Source organism: Podarcis melisellensis, assembly GCF_964234715.1.
Source record: "Podarcis melisellensis genome assembly, chromosome: 4".
In the NCBI taxonomy this organism is placed as follows: Eukaryota; Metazoa; Chordata; class Lepidosauria; order Squamata; family Lacertidae; genus Podarcis; species Podarcis melisellensis.
Window position 1 is genome coordinate 43,870,467 of NC_138531.1, and position 20,542 is coordinate 43,891,008.

Genomic DNA, 20,542 nt, shown 5'->3' on the forward strand with positions numbered 1-20,542 from the left:
TCTCCTATCCTGATTTGCACCCTCCTTGAGTGTTTTTGACTGTTTGAAACATGTCTTTGGAATGAGAGAAGGTTCTGCGGTGGTGGGAGGGTGCTCATCTCACCATCACCCCTTCCTTGCCTCCCCCAAAGCCTCCTCTTTTCATTCTGCAGCCCTCCCACACCTTTGCACCATGGCTTACTAGCTGGAGATTGAAGCTGCTCTCTTGCAAAGCTTGAAGCTTGCCCACCAGGAGACAGCTGCGCACACAGTACTACAACCACTAGATCTTTTTAATATGTACTACTGGCAAGTAAGGTGTCCATCGCCTTATACTTATGAAGCAGGTTTTTCTTGCCAAAGTGTAGCCCAGTTATCCAATCTGTTAAGGTCATATTGAATCCCAATTCTGTCTTCTGCAGCATTAGGTACCCCTTCCAGCTTGGTGTTAGCTGCAAATGACGTAAACTAGCTTAGTTTTAGTGGAATGATCACTAGCTAGCCAATTGAATTAAAACCAAACACTGCATTCTGGACTAGGGACAGGAACAAAATTCAATTTGCACTTCTTTGAATTTTGTTATGCAAAATTTGAGCTCAAAAATACTTTTAATATAAGGGAGAGTACAGTGGTACCTTGGGTTAAGAACTTAATTCGCTCTGGAGGTCCGTTCTTAACCTGAAACTGTTCTTAACCTGAAGCACCACTTCAGCTAATGGGGCCTCCTGCTGCCACTGCACCGCCGTCACGTGATTTCTGTTCTCATCCTGAAGCAAAGTTCTTAACCCGAGGTACTATTTCTGGGTTAGCGGAGTCTGTAACCTGAAGCTTCTGTAACCTGAAGCACCTGTAACCCAAGGTACCACTGTACACCTAAAATGTATACGTCAGAAAATATAGCATACAAAAATGCATTAAATTAGAGATGATTGCAAAAATGTTTATATTTGGCAATATTGCATGCAAAATTTATCATTTTAGGACAAATTTATAATTTTCGTAAGGCCCTTTTAATTTAAAAACAGAATAAAACCACTGATGTGGAATGAATTTAAGACTGGAAAAATGAGAAATTGAGAGATGCCAGAATTGACAGGTTCATCCATTCATAATGCAGCATCTCCACATATTATCTCCCTTGCCCCTCCCAAAATTTCTCTGCACATCTGAAACAAATTCACAAATATTATTTACCTCATTTGCTACAAATCATTGTGCTAAACTTATAAAAAGAAACAATTTGTAAAATATACAAAGATGCTTCTGAACATACTAGTTTTGTTGATAGCTGGCCATGGTACAGTAGGAGTGCTAGCTGGCAATTATGATAGGAATGAAGGATTAAAAAAATCTTTATCTTAAATGCCTTCGTGTTTTATGTTATTTGTAAATACAGGCATGTAAAAATTCTCATATCTTCTATGGTTTTTATTACAGTCCTTTTTACATGTTGTTTGTACAGTTTCCCTTTCTGGACTTTTGGTTTGTTTTAGTTCTCTACTTAAATTGGTAAGATATAACAGGAATTTAGATTTCTTGAGCTGTATTGGAAACTCTGGGACTTGTATTACCTCACAGAACGTAGAAATTGAATTGAAGCTCTGTTATTAAACCAGGTTGTAGCAACAGGCCCAGGAGTTAGTGGCTCAATTTTCTACTTCTCTGAATCAAATTTTACCTTGAATCAGTGTGTGCAATTTTGAGGATGGCGGAGAGGGCCCCCTCAGAATGGTTAAATATTTGGTTCACTGGGTCTGATCAGCAGGTATAGCCTGCAGGGAGCTTGTTTATCCAGCAGAACGATCTCATTATGAGGACAGTGATATACTGTGGTTTACTTCATCCGCAAAAGCTATTCAAGGAAACAACTGGGTAAATGATATTCATCTTATTCCCTACATTGTGCTATTATCAGGTGCAATAACTGTTTGCAGCTTAAAACAGAGATTAGGTACTTCAGCCACTTCATTGAAAGGATCTCTGAAGTTTCTTTTTGTGTGAATAATTCGAGTGTTTCCTCAATTATAAAAGTAAGAAGGAAGTATGATTGGTAGTAGGAAGGTGTGGTAATGGAAATTTAGACAGAGGGAAGTTTGAGCCTAGTGAATCTATCAGTTCATCATCACTGCAACAATTTATTCCACAGATGGGACTGAAGGAGGGGAAATGGTCAGATAAAAAGAAGCTGATAAGTGTAGTGAACAATATAGTTCTTTTTTACAATTTCTAGCCACCTGACTTGCAAGTTTACTGCTCATGTGTATTATTTGCTTTTTCATCTAAGTCATTAATGAAGATTTCAAACTTGACCAGACATAGCAACCACTACAGCAAAATATAAATAGATCCTGTTTTTAGTTTTTTGCTAATCCATTCATTATTATCCTTTGAATGTTTATTCCCCCAGCCACTGCTGCATCTGCATTTATCTGGAATGGGCTTTTAGAAAACTTTTTCTCAAGTATAGTGCATATGCATGGCTACATGTAACTCATATTAATAATACATTTTAGCCACCCATTTCTATATACAGTTCTCGTGGTTAAATATGGTGCTTATAGTCTTCATAGGTACCACAGTGACCTTGATTATAATAGGTTTGGCAGGCAATTACAGATTTTTTTCATTCATTCAGTTCTGGGTGGGTAATAAGTTAAAACATAAATATGGTGAATTTACATAAATGAATGTGGTAATGAGTAGCAAAATGCTGAAATAACCACCACTACTGGTAGCACCTGTCACTGATCACTAGCCTAAATTTTAAAAATAAAAATAAGAAAGCTCTTTTGCAAAATGTGTGTACTTTGGTGTATGTCTAGGGGATGACAGAAAAGGACTAGAAAGACTGGATACAGGAACATGAGCAGTTGGCTGATAATCCATATTGCAGGCAAGCAATGAAGACCTGATAAAACATTACACTTGAATAGTGATTATCGTTTGGAACCAAGCTTTAGCTGTTGAAAAGGTTTCATTTCAACCCTGATACAGTGCTTCAGAAAACAGAGCAGTTTGGTTTAGATTAATCTAGAAGCTTCAATCTGGCTCAGGTTCAAATCCAAATCATTATTCAGTATAGTGGTACCTCTAGTGAAGTACTTAATTCGTTCTGGAGGTCCGTTCTTAACCTGAAACTGTTCTTAACCTGAAGCACCACTTTAGCTAATGGGGCCTCCCGCAGCCGCCATGCCGCTGGAGCACAATTTCTGCTCTTATCCTGAAGCAAAGTTCTTAACCTGAAGCACTAATTCTGGGTTAGCAGAGTCTGTAACCTGAAGCGTATGTAACCTGAGGTACCACTGTATATCCTAAACTTTGTGCCTTTCCTTTTGCTATTATTGGGGACATTTAAGCACAGCTATAACTCCCCACCCCCTTTTGACATAATTGGATAGATTTACAAGCACAGTAGTCCTCCAAGAGCGGTTAAGGTCAGCCAATTTTCACATGAAGAGTCTGGGATTTGTGTGCTCCTCACCTTTCAAGTTTTTATTTTATTTTATTTTTAAAAGCAGAAGTGGGTGAAATTTGCAAGGTTGGCAGCTCCTTTTAAGGGGATAAATCCTGCAAAATTTTAGATAAATAACAACAGGGTTTTTCCTGTGGTGACAAAAATGATTTGACAAGAGTGGATGTCTAGGCATATGACACAGAAGTAGAAAGACTTGAATGTTCAGCATTTTTTTCAGCAAGTACCACTTGCAGAATTTACTAGCACCAAAAGCAAGAACAAGGTGATATATTACTGCAAAATCCCTCCCCCAAAAGCATTGTGATCGTATTAAAAATTAGGCAAAAGAGTTATCCCTTTGCCTTCTCTCCATCCTAGAGTATATATCTTATACTGAAAGCTTGGAGGCCATCTATCTTTCTTTCTTTCTTTCTTTCTTTCTTTCTTTCTTTCTTTCTTTCTTTCTTTCTTTCTGCAGACATACTGTACTGTTATTGCTTTTTAATGTCAGAATCTATGGATTGCCCCAAATTAGTTAGGTGTCCCCTGATTTGGTTTTTAGTTCTTTGGAAGGATCTCACTTTAGGTCAGAAGTCCCAAAGTCAGAATCTGCCCAAATCTGATGCACACCCCTATTGAGAATACTGCAGGATCTCCCAGAGATAAGCAGAGAGAATGGGATTTCAATTAAAAACACAGGAGAACAGATATTACTGGCTGTTGCTTTTTCACCTTATTTTTGTGCAGGAATAACTTTCCCTGCTCTCTGCTTGCAACTCCAGATGAAAATTACATTGCCCAGGCAAGCGCATTATGTGACCCATGAGAGCAGCAAAATAACCAGACTGTACAATGGTGGTGGGATAAAATCAGGCCAATTCTTTATTGACAGCAGCAGGCAGGGCAAGCAAGTTCTCACTGGGTGACCCGGGTGCAGATTCTAGCCAGGCAGATACCCCAACCTAAGTTTGGGAGTGCTGTGGTCAATCCTCCCCTCAGACCCCTTATGGGGGCCTCCTATACTATGTTGATCCTGCCCAATGCCATTTCCGCCCTCAAGAAACAACTTCTTTGCCTAACAAAGGAAGGTCATAATTTCATTGATGGAAAGGCAAAATACCCTCAACCAAGTGCCAATCAGGTTGGGGAAAAAAACCATTTCTGGTCCTGTTAACCAGCAACCCAAAATTGTTCAGTGAAGGCTCCAACCTGAGGATGAACGGGAAGCTGTTCCAGGGAAAACTGTCTCATATAGGCTTTTCCCTCCTCTTTGCAAGGACTCATGGGACAACTTTTTCCCCACGAGCCCATTGCACGGACAAGATACTGGGCAAAACCACCAGGGAAAGGCATCCCACACTTTGGGGGCACGGAATGAGGCCTCTAAGGAGAAACTTAAATATAGACAAATAATGAAATGATAAAAAAAAATGTTCAGCAAAATCTCTATCCTGTGTTTTTCCCCTTCAATCTTATCTTCTTGGCAGAGATTCAGAATTTAGAACAGGTAAAGGTTAGCTACATATGTCTACTACATTTGGTGTATGTAATGTATTGCCAGGTTCATAGTGGTAGAAAAAGACAGTGGTGCCTCTTGATCAGACAAGGTCTCAGGACTGACCTGGAATTATCAAGGACTGGCAGGATCCAATCATGGTTTGAAAATGTGGGGTAGCTGGGAAGCCTTCTTAGCGATTACATTTCTCTAGAAGCCGCACCTCTATCCCTCACTAGCTCAGCAGGAATGAGTTTCGGTTTGTGTGCCTAAGATTATGGATTCAGTGTTTAACACTAAGTGTAAGGTACTTTTGATGAGACTTTTGCTATTTCTCCAAACTTGGATTCCTGATACAGTATTGCTATTGTGATGATAATATTCTCTGTATTTTAGCTTTTGATATTCTGAATTTGTTGCAGTTGCAACAAGCCAACCATCATAAGATTTAAAAATATTTCGCATTTCCCAGGACTCATTTGAATACTCCTTTATAGTATGTATTTTTTGAAATTTAAAAGCATGGTGAACTCATCGAACAGATTGAAAGCAAAGTGGTTTCCAACATAATAAATATGCAGATGTGGATTTTAAGTGGCACAAATAAATGGATAATCATAGAGTGTTACAGCATGATATATTATCAGCTGAGCTAACTGAAGTCTAACAGTTCTGCATAACCAAACTTCTGTTAACCATGAATGAAAACGGATAATGGATAATAAATTCTTCCATATTTCTGAACTATGTAATCGAGGACTTAGAGACTACCTGTATAACTAGGGGACAGACAATGTTCATGCTCCTTGTGCTTATGACACAAAATGTTTTCCTCCCATGTCTATGTATAATTTATGCAAGTGTTTCATCCAAAACACTTGTATGTAGCTACAAAGTGGGATAGGGAATGGGGTGCAAAATTGAGTTAATCACGAACTGTTATATGTGTTTTGAACCCGTCATCATATACACTTCATGAACAAAAGGCACATATAGATAGCTCTTTATGTATACAAGCTTCACTTTCCTAAGAACAGAGCTATCACAGCTGTTGTAGCCATCTAATGACCACTGTTCCGAAAACAAGCGTAGCCTCATGGGCCAATTTTTAGAGGTTGGCAGGGTCACCCACCTGTCAGCCACATGACACCATTATAATACTGCATGATTGACAGGTGGGCAGCCCCACTGACTTCTCCAAATCCCTTGTGAAGGGGCTTCCATGCGCTGGACAGCCAGCTGGCAGTCACACCCTTGGGGACCTGCAACAGCTTCTAAGCCTTCTTGCTATTAATATAGCCCCTGTACTCCCATGTCAGCCTCCAGAGCCTCAAATAGGAGTGGGGAAACTGTCTTATAATAAAAGAGCCTCAAATAGGAGTGGGGAAGCTGTCTTATAAAAAAAAGTGTTATTTGCAGGCCCACACCCTCTGCTATTTAACATTGCTGATTAGTTGGTCTTCTTTTTAGAAGTCCATGCAGATCAGCTAAGGAGGAAATTATTACCCTCTCTCCAGTCATCAAATGGTCAAATGTTGGCTTCCACTCACTTCAGGACTGTATCTATTTTTTCCTCTTCTTTGCCACTACCAAAATCAGAAGGATCTCGCAGGGGGCTTGTGGGGGATGCGGAAGAGATCAGGCCTCCAAATTTAGAGTTAGGCTTGCCCCAAGCTTTCAAGGAGAGAAACTCAGAATTGCATATTCAGCTCTGGCTGGCTGTAAGCAAGACGGGATTCTAGAATATTGTCCTCCCCTTTCATATCATTATAAATAAGTAGATTAAATGGAAAGTGGTGCTCCTCAGAGTAAATAACCTGTTCTATCTCACAGGATCAGATTAGATTAGATAGTTTTAGCAGTTATAATCACACACACACATAACCACTTGGATGATTTTGTTTAACTCCTAGTAATTTTAAATACAGAAAAGTCAGATATTTCCAGTAAATTTGCTGTAGAATACCCAGTCATAATGACCTGAATAATTTATCTTGACATTTTGTTCTGCTGTGCAATTAGGCTTAACATTAATACCTCGCCTCCCCCTAACTTAGGATCTAACCTAAACTTTCCAGTTTGCAGCCATTAACTTGCCACATTTTTTAAAAGATGGGATAATTCCCTTCTTTCATTTCTGTTATTAACTTGAAGATATTTGATTAATGCTGTTCAGTGATTATGACACCCTCTGGGCTAGATGGACTCTGTTGCACATATTTCAATCAAATATTTTGTGATAATTCAGCCTAAGGATATAGTGAAGAGAAAGGATAATTTCTTACTTATCACTTAAATTATCCAGTTGGTTGATGAGATTTGCTGATTGTCCCACACTGTGGAAAATATGGCACCAATAGGGAAAGCAATTTTTGTGGTCAGTCTTGGCTGCATATTCAGTGAAACCAATCTAAAGTATTTTGCTTTGAATCAGTAACTCTGGCATGACAACTTCAAAGAAGTACAATTACAAATTAAGTAGGAACTGTGCTATATATTCAGCAGTATACCACATAATTGTCTTTTCTTCTTCTTTTCTCTTTTAGCGGATGGATGTACTGACTGGTCAGTGGATTACAAGAAGTATCAAGTCTTAGTGGGAGAACCTGTTCGTATAAAGTGTGCATTGTTTTATGGATATATAAGAGCAAATTACACCCTAGCACAAAGTGCTGGACTCAGTTTAATGTGGTACAAAAGCTCTGGACCTGGAGATTTTGAGGAACCTATAGCTTTTGATGGAACTAGAATGAGCAAAGAGGAAGATGCCATTTGGTTTCGTCCAACAGTGCCCCAAGACAGTGGGCTTTATGCATGTGTCATAAGGTATGTGGTTTACATTTTTCAACAAGTCGCAAAGGAAAGCTATATAAACATTTCTTTGTCTTTACAGCACCTGATGAATCTTATATTATCATTGAACCATGATCTTTACCTCTTCAGTATATTTACATTCATTTGCTTTATAATAGAAAATAATTTTATTAATATATGTAGACCTTGGATGAGTTTGCTTCAAATATACCATCTTTGACATGTCATCATTTGGGACAGACATAAAAGTCGTATCTATGACTTTGCTGTTCCCTGAGAAAGAAAATATTGCTTATTGGAAGTGTTAAGATTAGCTAGGGATGGAAGAGAAATTCAATTCAGTATGAGTTCCAAGCCAAATCTATCAAATTCACACTTTCTGAAACTATATGCAAACATAAACACACCTATCCATATTTTGCAATGCATTTCTGCAACCATATATTAGGTGAAAGCTGTGCATAATAATTAAGATATTAATGAAAATAACATACAAAAATGCACTACATTGGATAATTTTCAAAAATGTGTGCATTAGTCAAAACTGCATATACCAATGTGTTTATTAGGGAGGGAAATCACACTAAAATGCTGGTGGAATTTTTATAAAGCAAATTGCTATAAAATGTGAAAAACTGAATGGAGAATTAGAAAAATGAAAGACCGAGGGAACTGAAATTGACAGATCCTTGCATTCCCTAAGACAAGGAAATCCAGTCTGTCCTCCTCCCCCGGATTTTTGTTGTTGTTTGAAATCTGCAGAGTTTTCTACATGATGGAAATATGAATTACTAGAATATATATAGAAATGATTGCTGAAGGAAGAGCTGGTTGAACAAAAACACTTTCTTTAACTTGCACCTTTTTATAGCCATCTTTCAGTTGCATTCTGCAATGGGACTGAGATTATCTCAGCGCCTTCTTAAATGATGCATACATGGACACAAGCAGCTCCCATACAGCGCATCACTTCTCACAGTTCTTGCTTTTGAAATGCATATTCTGCTTTTCCACTTCTTTCTGCATCGCTAAAGTGATTCATACTGAGATATATTTTCCTGCCCATGGAGAAAACAGAAACCATCTGGGCTCCAACTCAGATTTTGAAAATTACCAGAGAATATAGAATTAAATTTAGAGATAGGTTAAATGATGCACATAAAAAATGCAGGAAAAGCCTTGAAGAGAAAATGCACAGTTTATTGCTAAATGGGTTGTAACATTTTGCTTATTGCCCTTTGCAGAAAGACTGTAAAAGCTCTGATAGCTCTTCATTGACACATATCTGTAGATATGACTCAGTTACCTGCATACTGCAAGATCCATAATAAATTACACTCCTGAAAATGTGACTGGGAAGAAAGCACACCTGTTATAAAGATTGTCTGACTTCATAACCAGGAGTGAGAAAACCCAGAAGTGGACCGTGTAGTCTTTGTCATCTCTAGTCCTTGATACTTCTTATTGAAATGATTGCAATAGCTTCCTATTTTCTGCAGATTTCCATCTAGTCTCACCTCATTATGCACTCCATCCTCAACAATACGTATTTTTCCTTATTATTATTATATCCACTTTCAGAAAGGAAGTACAACACATGAAGAGGCTGTAAAGGTCAATAATTGCTTAGACTCAAGGAAATGTTCTTAATGGTGTCCTACAGTAAAAGAACCATATTTACAGCAAATTTATACAGTTTATCTGTCAATTCACAATTTGTTCCCTCTGCTGAAAGTGCTGACAATTTTGACCATTTATTTAAACAATCTATAGTCATTATAGATAAATGCTGAGCTTTTTATTTCCCCATTGTGAACCATAAAAAGCATCATGCTTCTTCACCTGGTTGTGAACTGCCATGTTATTGATTGTTGGATTTCAAAACATAATTAAGAATATTAGCATGATATGGGACCTATATTTATTAGTAATAGAGATGAATATACTGACCTGTGGGCTTCTCGAAAAGCTTAAGCCGTCTGTATTTTCTAAGAGTCTTGACTCTTTAAGTGTTAGCAAATGGTTATTGCCTAAGCTATTGTGGATTGCAATTTATCAAAAGCATTAAAGTGTTGTCCTAAGTTACAGGTATACATCATGGTTGTGGGGGGATTGTAAGGAGTGATGTCAGAGGAAATAAAATGCAGGAAAAAATGCAGGACACTGATAATTTCAAAATTTTCCATGATAATCCATAAAACAGTTGTTGATAACAAATGCATCCTCGCATAGATAAGGCAACATCACATAGATTGATAAATGATAGATAGATGATAGATAGATGATAGATAGATATAGATGATAGATGATAGATGATAGATAGATAGATAGATAGATAGATAGATAGATAGATAGATAGATAGATATAGATCATAGATCTATAGATATAGATATAGATCATCTATGATAGATAGATGATAGATAGATACTCTGTTTTGGCTCTTCCCTATGTCTGTATCTCTGCTGTGTGGCCTGCTGTTGCTGGTGAGTAGCTGTTTTAGTTAGGAGAGAAACTGTCTATAAGCAAGTGCTGGCCTACCACCCAAGGCCCATGGAAAGTGTCTTAGTCCAGTATTGGTTATAGAATTGATGATACATTTGAGCGGTTTCAGCTGAGAACTATAAATGACATGTTCTATCATTCTTCTAGGGTTGTTCTAGTAGATTATTCCTGAGTACAGTCAGGATTTGTTTGTTTGTAATTGTTTTTCCACTCCCACTTCATTGGGTGAATACTGTAGTTTGAAGAATGCCTGTTTGGAATTCTTAAGTTGTGAATAGATCCATGGTATCAATGGATTTTGTGGTGTCTTCTGGCTGGAAGCTCGAAACATTTATGGATGTGTACAGTCCAGAAGCAGTTGGTGGGGCGCTGCTGCTTACTTGATCTCTCGTCATCACTCTGGCGTACTGGGAGGGGCGAGTCAGCAACATGATTGGCACAGTGTGAACACACTGGCACAGCCAATTCAGTGCTGCTGATCATATGTTTGCACTGCGCCCACCTCAATGCCCATCATTCTCCTGGTTTCCCATATAAGATGATGCTTATATGTCCAACACAGGATGAGATAACACAGTAGAATTTAGGTCCCATTTATTTTCTCCTACCTTTTCAGCCATCCTTGTTTACCTGGTATGCTGCATACTTGTGGAATCATTTGGCTCTTGTTGAGGGAAACAAATGAAAGGACCAGAGTCAAAACAGGCAGGGAAAGATTTGGCTTATGAACCTGCCACTTAAGTGAGAAATGTAAAGATACAGGATCAATCTCCAAGTTGTAACCTGGCAATCTGTGTCAAAATGCCTTCAGATAAAGCTGTATTTGTGGTAGCATTAACCCCCATTCTCTCATATGAGTGGAGGAGATATGAATGCCATTCCAGGTGTGTAATAAAAAGACAGAATTCTAATAAAAGAAAACAATATTGGTACAATCCCAAGCTTCTTTGTTGTAAATGCTGTAAAAAGCATTCTACCGGACAACAGATCTGGGATTTACCATGGGGAATGAATACTAACAATCGGCAGCCAGGAAACAGCATTACCACAGCTGTAACTTTTTCTTATAACCCTAAGAGCATTGACATTGAGGAGATTGCTAGGGGTTCACATTAAATATAAAGCCCATTTACTTTTATGAGCCTTTTCACTGTGTGGGATAAACTGGTTTTCATTTACAGAAATTTGTCTGCATCACTAGATTGGTCACTGAAAAAATTGAAGGAGACCATTACTGAATGTAAAGACTTGCATTAGACACACTGATGCATTTAACTATTGTTTGACTAAGGTATTGTATAATGAATGTATTTTTATAGGAATTCTGCTTAGGCAACTTTTATGTTTTTAGAGTGGCTCTACCATGGTATTAGGTTTCAAATTCAAACTTTTTCCTGTTCAGTCTCGATTTAATGACTCATCAGTCTTCAGATTCTAAGGGAGAATATAGTTTACTGTAGCCAGCTACAACTCCCCATAAAATGATTATACTTAATGGATACTCATGGTTGATGTAGGGCTTCTTTCAATGTATAGGAGCATATAGGAGTTTTATTATAACATGTGTTATAAAAATCATCCAGTTTATATTCAAGCTTGCAGTTTTTTAATATGTAACCATGGGACCTAAGCTAATTACAACAGCATTCTATGCCAAGCAGGTAGGACAACCACTTTGCTGACAATCATTTGGAGCACTCATACCCGGCTAAAAAAACAGGTATTTTGGATTACATCAATATAGGGATGTAAAAAATGCCTTTGGGTAATGGGTATGGCCAAATCTTCTTTATTTTTATGCTGATTCATAACCTCTCTAAATCATATATTGTAGCCTTAGTTGTTGATACAGATGCATCCGTTTGTCTTCCTCCTGTACCTAAATGATTTTCTGGGTCAGTATGTAATATTCTTGGTCACACAACAGTGAGCTAGTTCAAAGGTAACATAAGAGAACATAAAATGAGCCTGGCTGGGACAGACCAAAAGCCCATCAAGTCTAGCATCCTTCTTTCACAGTGACTAATCAGTGGTTTACAGGAAGTCCACAAACAGAACATAAGTGCAGTAGCACTCTGTCACTCATATTCTCCAGCAACTGAGGCATATCCACTCTGATACCAGGTGGTAGTACATATCATGAGTAGAAGCCATTAATACCCTTAGCTGTCCTGAATTTTTCCAATTCCTTCTTAAAGCCAAGTTGGTGGCCATTGCTGCATCTTGTGGGAGTGATTTGCTGTGTGAAGAAGTGCATCCTTTTGGTCTGTCCTAAATTTCCCAACATTTAGCTTCTTTTTTCAAAACTAAAAAGCTAGTAGTAAGAGCTGTTCAGCAGTGGAGCAGACTCCCTCACCTCAGAGGGTGGTGGACTTTTCTTTCCTTGGTGCTTTTTAAGCAGAGGTTGGATGTCCATCTGTCATGGATGCTTTAGTTGAGATTCCTGCAGGTGGTTGGAAGAGATGACCGTTCCAATTGTACGATTCTGTGATGCTATGAGTCAGACATCACAGAAATGTGTTATTGAGTTACTTACTTGTCTGAACTTAATAACTACTAAAACGTAATGTTCAACAGTTCTTCCTTCAGATGTCTCATTAAAATTTATTGTGAATCATTCTTCCCACTTTGAAAATGAGTGTGAAGTTCAAACCGGAAATGTAAAAGTTGTCCAAAACTTAATATCAGTTTTTGTTCTTATGTCTCATGCTCCAGTGACATATTATATGGCATTGTGCTTTATATCTTCCCTGTCATTTTTTAGAATTGTGTAGTGTTTAAACTTAGGTCTAAATATATAACATACAATGGTGTCAGTAATATGCTGACTAATGTTCATTCTACTACCTCAGATATCAAGGAGATGATACAATGCAGAGGTCAGTTCTAGGTAGCTTTTTAAGGGGTGGGAGGAGACCAAAGTGAAGACATTGCTCTGAGGGGGTCTTGGACCCTGATGTGATGGGCTGCAACTGCTGCCACCCCTGACTGGGTAACCGACCATTGTTGCACATCTTTCAGGTCCTCTTTAAAATGGATTCAGCTTTTGATCTGAAACTGAAACTTGAATATGCGTATCAGATTTCATTTTGATATTTCAGTGGTCAGTGGAGCTATCACACTTTAGCAAGATAAAATAACAAATCTACAAGCAAACAAAATGCCATATTTTTGTTAACCCATAGGTCTTACATTATTCTGCCAAATATACAACAGACATTAAGCTTCTAAGAAAGCATATTCAAGGCAACTTTAGAGATGCAGCCTAATGAACTGTGACTATTATAATCAACACTTTCTTGCTTAGATTCAAAATTAGGCCTTCTATTCTGCATCTCAAAAATGTTCAACTTCAGATTTTGTATGCTGTTTTAAAATCTAACTATAAACAGGGTGGCAGAGATATGATGGAAGTCATATGTTTCACAGCCAATTTTTATCAAACTCATAGGACTTGGATATATTTGAGTCTGTATCCCCCGCCCCCCTTATGCTTAACCAAGCATGAATGTGAAATTTTAAAGGATCACTTAACTGAATGCATGCTCCTGGGCAAGAATGCCTCTGGAGTAGAGAAGAACTTTAAAGGGTGAAGAAGACTGTAGCTGTCTAGTTAAACAACACTTGTTTTATGAACATCCTTGTCTCATCGAATATTGCTTTACAGTTGTGCTATTTCTGCAGAGGAATTTGTAAGTCGGGGTCTTAAGGCAAGCCACTGCCTTCATTTTCATTTATATCAAAATGGTATCAACAAGGTAAGTCCCAAATGAGCAGAAAAGCACTGTTGTCATGAGAAACTGGCAGGAACAGCAAGATGACTGGTAGCAAGGAGTGGGAAGGTGGGTCATGCGTAGAAAGGTTTAAAATGAGTGATGGGTTATGTGACTGGCTTTCGCCAGTGTTTCTGAGCTTTGGTGTTTTTTCCCCTTAGAATTATTTAAAAATGCAGGGTCTTTCTGGGGGTTTTTCTTGAGAAAGCTTTAAAAAACCCAAGGAAACTAGCAATAGCCCTCCCACCCTGTACCTGAATTTATCCTTGTGAAGAGGTGGGGTAGTGACAGGAAGAGCTGCCTGCCTTGTAGGCATCATCTTTAAGGTCTCAGTGTTCATTCCTAATTGCTTGACATGAGCATGTGTCTCTGTGTGTATCCTTCCTCCCAAAGGAGTAAACATGAAGCAAACATCAATGTGTTAAAACAATAGAATAACAACAAAAATAAAACATGTTTTCATCATTTAAAAACTATATAAAATCATCCAAAATATTTAAAACATCTAAAAGTATTTTAAAGCGATCACATATCCTCACAGTTATTAATTTCAAGGTTGCAATGGCTGGTGTCTGTCGGCCATCAAAGGCCTGGATAAACAGGAACGTTTTGAACTTTCTCCTGGTGGTATTGAGTATTGAGGACAACAGGCACACCTCACCAGGGAAGGTGTTTCACAGAGGGAGAACCACCACCAAGAGGTTGGTGTAGTTTCTTATGCCTCTTCGCTCAATTAATGTATTTGAACTACTCTGCCTATACACAGAGATCTTCCTGACCATGTCCAGAAGTTTCCTTTCCTTAAAGTGAACATGGGTTGTAGTTGTGAGTCGAGGCCCCGCTCCCCGCTTTGTGATGAAATAAGACACATGGACACAAGTAATTTAGGTTAATGGGCTAAAAAAAGGCCACAACTTTATTGGTTACAGAATGTGAGTGGTATTGGCTTGGGCATTGGATCCGAACAGTCTATACTTGATTCCTTCCTACTCTGCAGGGAGTTACACAAGGGTTAACAACCTATAGGGGGAGCTTGTTGATGCAAATCAACTGGAAGCTTTCCTCTAGAGTCACCGGAGGGTTGTGCCATTGCCCTAGCCACCACCTGGGCATCGGACAGATTCCTTTAACAGAATACCCTTCAAGGGGAGGGGTAGGTGATGGCCACAACCTACCCTCCAACACACAACGATGTTTTCACGCCACCAAAGTCCCTGCAGAAAGGAAGCTGCAGCAGCCGCAGAAAGAAAGCCCTTTGAAACCCTCCAAACATCAGCTGTTTGAAGAGTGGGGAGGCTGCGCACGGTGAGAGCAGACAGGCTCAGGTGTTTGCCAGTTGGCACCCACAGGATAATAATAATAATAATAATAATAATAATAATAATAATAATAAAAGGTAAAGGTACCCCTGCCCGACTGGGCCAGTCGTGACTGACTCTAGGGTTGCGCGCTCATCTCACTTAAGAAGCTGGGAGCCAGCGCTGTCCAAAGACACTTCCGGGTCACGTGGCCAGCGTGACGAAGCTGCATCTGGCGAGCCAGCACCAGCGCTGCACACGGAAACGCCGTTTACCTTCCCACTAGAAAGCGGTCCCTATTTATCTACTTGCACTTAGGGGTGCTTTCGAACTGCTAGGTGGGCAGGAGCTGGGACCGAACGACGGGAGCTCACCCCGCCGCGGGGATTCGAACCACCGACCTTACGATCAGCAAGTCCTAGGCACTGAGGTTTTACCCACAGCGCCACCCGTGAATAATAATAATAATAATAATAATAATAATAATAATAATAATATTTATACCCTGCCCATCTGGCTGGGTTCACCCCAGCCACTCTGGGTGGCTTCCAACAAAACACTAAAATACAATAACCTATTAAACATTAAAAGCTTCCATAAACAGGGCTGCCTAAACAGGATGGAGCAGGAAGGAAGGTTCCAAGGGTGCTGAAAGAAAAGCTCTGAACCAAGAAGCGCCTCGTGCACAGGAGATCTGAGCGAGTTCTGTGCATGCAGGAAACAAACAGACTGAGCCACAGTCCCACACTCATTTAAAAGTGGCAAACCACGCATGCCCCCAGACAGCCGTATTGGCTGGCTGTGGGCATGACGCAGGTCAGGGACTCTTTGTGACGCAGTGGGCCATCCATGCCCACTGTGAAGCACGGGAAGCAAGACCTGCTCACAACCCCTCCCCTTGGGGAAGAGGAGAGGCTTTCCAATGCTGTCTAACTGAGGCAGAGTGAAAACTACAAGCCCCATGTAGGCCAGCTGGAAACAATCTTTCTGACCACCCATGTCTTATGGATAAGCCCTCCAAGATACCTCTTTTCTCTGGACTATCCTCCCCACCCTGCCCTGCCCTGCCCCGCTGCCCGTCACCCCCCACCTCACAAGAGGAAGTCTGCTTGGTAATGATGTAAAATGGCAGGCTGGGAACACTGACCACCTTACTGGACTTTACTGGACTTGGATGAGTCAACTTGGATATAGCATTGGTTCCTAGATCATTCGGATATAGGGAGGAAATCAGTGTCACACAGTGTTGATAATTCCATCATGGCAAGCATTTCAGTTTGACAGACTGATCAGTGACCCTCTTCTTCCCCAGCACACTGTTCTGGGAGTTGTTCCAAGCCCCCAGAGCCCATTTGGGGGGCTTGGGGAACAGGATGAGGAGTGGGTGAAAGCTGATTTGCACAAGCGGACATCTTTGTGTAGGCTTCTGCTGTTGGGACTTATTAGTTGAATCCTACCCATTATCCTCTTTTATGATGTTTGGCCCCCCCCACCTTTCCCCATAAAATATGTTGTTGTGAGTCTATACATACTAACATGGGGGGCAGGCACCCTTTTTCTTGAGGGGAAATCATCATGTGAACCTGGACTATGCCCCTCAGATAGTATGTTTGGTTTCCTTCATGTCACACTACATTATACAGTGTTTTGCAGCTGCTCCTCCATCACTCAATATGTATTTATGAATTGGTGTAGAAAAATAGCTTCACTAAAAGAAAACATAGCATTATAAGCTAGGGAATTCCTGTGATCAGAACACAAACATCTTTGCATGCGTCAAGAAGACTAATACCCATTTAGATATCAAACTCTTGGTGGCAATTTGTTTTAAGCAAAAATACAAGAGTGTGAAGTGACTGTGACCATTAACTGAAGATGTCTCCGCATTTTCTTAATTTCTAAACCCCCTTGCTGTCTGACTACATTTTTAATACCTCTGCATTTAGAAAAGTGAGATTAACACCTTTGTTGTTGAAAGAAGAGAAAAGTAAAATAATCCTACAATTTAGAAGTACAAAAGGTTATTGTAGCTTCTACTTTGCTAATTGCAGGAATTGATTCTAAGTGAGTCATATGAAACTATTTTAAATAGGCAATTAGCAGCTTCCTTTTAAAACTACCCATCTGTTCCAAGAGGTAGAAAAAAAAGTAAGAAAAAAACACGGTATCTTAAAACAGCATTACTTATTGCCATTGCAGAAACTGCTGTGATTTTAGAAACTTTTGTTTTTAAATAACATGTACTTTTTTTGTTCAAAAGAAAAGTTGCCTCCTCAGGCCTGGGTGAACACATGTCTTCAAGTGGCAACATAGGTGAAACAGTGAGAGAGCCACTTCTTCCATACTTCAGCCATACTTCTGAGGGGAATTTCACAAACAGGGGACCATCACAGAGAAGGCCTTATCTCTTATAGCCAGTGCTGGCTTCACCCAGAGGCAAGAAGGGCTTCCCCTGAAGATTTTAATATCTGGGTCAGCTGGACTGCTTTAGTCAATAAAGTTTTTCGATAATAAGAATGTTAGCACCTACCTTATGGAATGCTCCCCTACCTATTGAGATCAGGCAGTCACCAACCATGGGCAGTGTAGGTAACCTGTTGAAGGTACACCTGTTTACCACTCCCTCCCTATACACCTGCCTACCTTCGGGCTTCCATCTCACTCCTCCACTGGTCCAGCAGGTCTCAAATGTCTACCATCATATCTAGTTTGCATTGTCACCCCTCATGAGCCAAGCAAACTGCAGCATGATGGCAGCATTTCCTGTTTATTATTTGTGTGACAAGGTCCCCAAGCCACCCCCTAAATAAATCACAATTCATGCAGAATTTTTGTTTAAGGTTTTTGGCATAATTTTGGCCACAACTTCATTAAAATACATAAATGTGAGTGGTTGCTTAGGCATTGGTTCCGACTAACTGTCCCCGTCCAGGGACAGAACTGACTTCCGGATTCCAGCGAAAGCCAGTAAGGGAAAACAATATTGGGGAGAAAATGGAGCTGAGCCCCAGGCCCTCACCTCTCCCCGCATGCTCCCAGGGCTTGTGCGGCCCAAGCCCCAGACCAGGGATTCGGACAAAAGCATGGCAAGCCCCTGGATTCCTTTAATGGAATTCCCTTGCAGCAGCAGCATTGGAGGGGCAGGCACTGCCAACTACATCCCCTCCACCAACCAACAATTAACCAATGCCTAACCGCAACCTTACAAGTTGTGACGATTTGCTACGCAGTAGGCAAAAACCAAATGGCACCAGCCAATCTGCCAATGGACAAAATTCCTACCAGGCCCCTGCCCCAAAAGCAGATGACCCCATGACAGGCCTAGCAATGTCAAACGCAACAGCCCTAAATTAGGGAGGGTGGACGGGCGATTGGATGCACACAGCAAAAGAGACTGAAAAAAGCTGTGTGCTAAGAATATATAACCTTTGGGCCAACCCTCTAAATGGTAACATCAAAATCTCCCCCAGCAACCCAAATTGGCACAATCACAGTCATGGCCATCCAAATGGCCCCGCCCAGTAACCAAGAGGGGGTGTGCTGTTAGACCCCGCAACACGTGCTCTACATGAAGGAGAACATGCTGTATAAGACTTTAATGTGGACATGGAACAGAGTGGACTCAAGAATGAACACAGGTGAAAGGGATGCAGACCAGAAATACTTGTTCATGTCTAGCGCGAAATTTTTAAATGTTTCAAGCTGAATTCAACTAATGAATCCTCATAGCGGAAGCCAGCACAAGATATTTTGCTAGAACAATAGATCTTTTCACCCCCTCTGCTCCCCCTGTGTGCCTCCCAGTTGGCTCTGGGTATCAGGGGAAATCCCAGAACAAGGCACAGGGGAAGAAGAGGGGTGATCACTCCATCTGGCAAGCTACAATGCTTGAACTGATGTAATGATCTCCTTACTGCTACACTGAATTCCTAACATATTTTTAAAACTTTTTATAGATTTTTATTGGAATACTTTATTGTTGTGCTTTATTTTTCTGAATACCAGGTAGAGAATTTATTTTATGATGCATCTTATGAATAAGATAAATAAATCCCTCATATTTACTAATATCTATTTTCTTCCACCATGCACTGACAGCTTCTCTAAAACTTCCCTGGAAAGAAAAAAGCTTGTAATACACCACTTTTTATTCTGATTGTTTCAACTGACCTTTAATTTTTTAAAAAAAAAACATTTTAGAAGCTATTTGCCCTCATCCTCCACTTTTTAGGTTATGGTAGTTATGATGTCATAAGGAAGCTCTTTTGAAGGATCTCTTAAAATATGTACATTTTAGGGCAGGCTTCCTCAAACTCAGCCCTCCAGATGTTTTGAGTCTACAATTCCCATCATCCCTGACCACTGGTCCTGCTAGCTAGGGATCATGGGAGTTGTAGGCCAAAAACATCTGGAGGGCCGAGTTTGAGGAAGCCTCTTTTAGGGGAAAGACAGCTTATCCAGGAGTCTACAAATATCAATATGGCTTCCTAGCCCAAGCCTCTGTTGGTCCTCACAACCAGCTCCCCACCCTCTTGCTACATTTAGAGAACTTCATAAAAGGGCTCTGGGTTTTTTCTAGATTGTGATGTAGTATAGTGCAGTGTTTCCCAACCTTGGGACTCCAGCTGTTTTTGAACTACAATTCCCATCATCCCTGACCACTGGTCTTGCTTGCTAGGGATGATGGGAGTTGTAGGCCAAAAAACATCTGGAGGCCCAAGGTTGGGAAACACTGGTATAGTGGAAACACAAGTAAAAGCTGGAGCTTCTGCTGCTGCTGTTTTAACCTGCCCCAAACTATTATGGAAGTAACAAGACTCTGCCTCTTTCCCAAACCCTCTAGCAAGCACACAGAGCTTCAGAAAGAGGGGAGTTTTGGCTAGAATATGTTAAGAACGGTGGGAGAAATGCCTGCTGTTTCGTTTGTTCTTCAAACAAATCTCTCTTGGCGGATCAGGGGGGACTCACCTTCTTTCCAAGCCCTCTAGATGCAGTCACCAAAAAATATTTTCTGACTTGTGTGAAGCTTTGGAGAAGGACAGAAACAGCAAGAGAAATGGTTCTTTTTCTGTACCAAAGCTTGCTGCAAGATGCTTCTCCTTCCAGCTGTCCATGTTTCAAGGGGGGAACACAGCATATATTTTTTTCTGATCTGAAGGAAGCTTTGAAGAAGATAGGAAAAAGGAGCTTTTGTGCTCCAAAGCCCTCTATAGGTAAGGAAAAGA

General features: G+C 40.2%; 1 protein-coding gene across 5 annotated transcripts in view; it reads left to right on the top strand.

Annotated features, from left to right (window-relative positions):
• IL1RAPL1 (interleukin 1 receptor accessory protein like 1) overlaps window positions 1-20,542 on the top strand; it is a 638,619-nt gene that overhangs the window by 309,435 nt on the left and 308,642 nt on the right. For all 5 annotated transcript variants that reach the window (XM_081908987.1, XM_081908983.1, XM_081908985.1 and 2 more), the window contains one exon: window positions 7,476-7,755. In XM_081908987.1, the coding sequence (XP_081765113.1) occupies window positions 7,476-7,755 (280 nt within the window). The remainder of the gene's footprint in view (window positions 1-7,475; window positions 7,756-20,542) is intronic.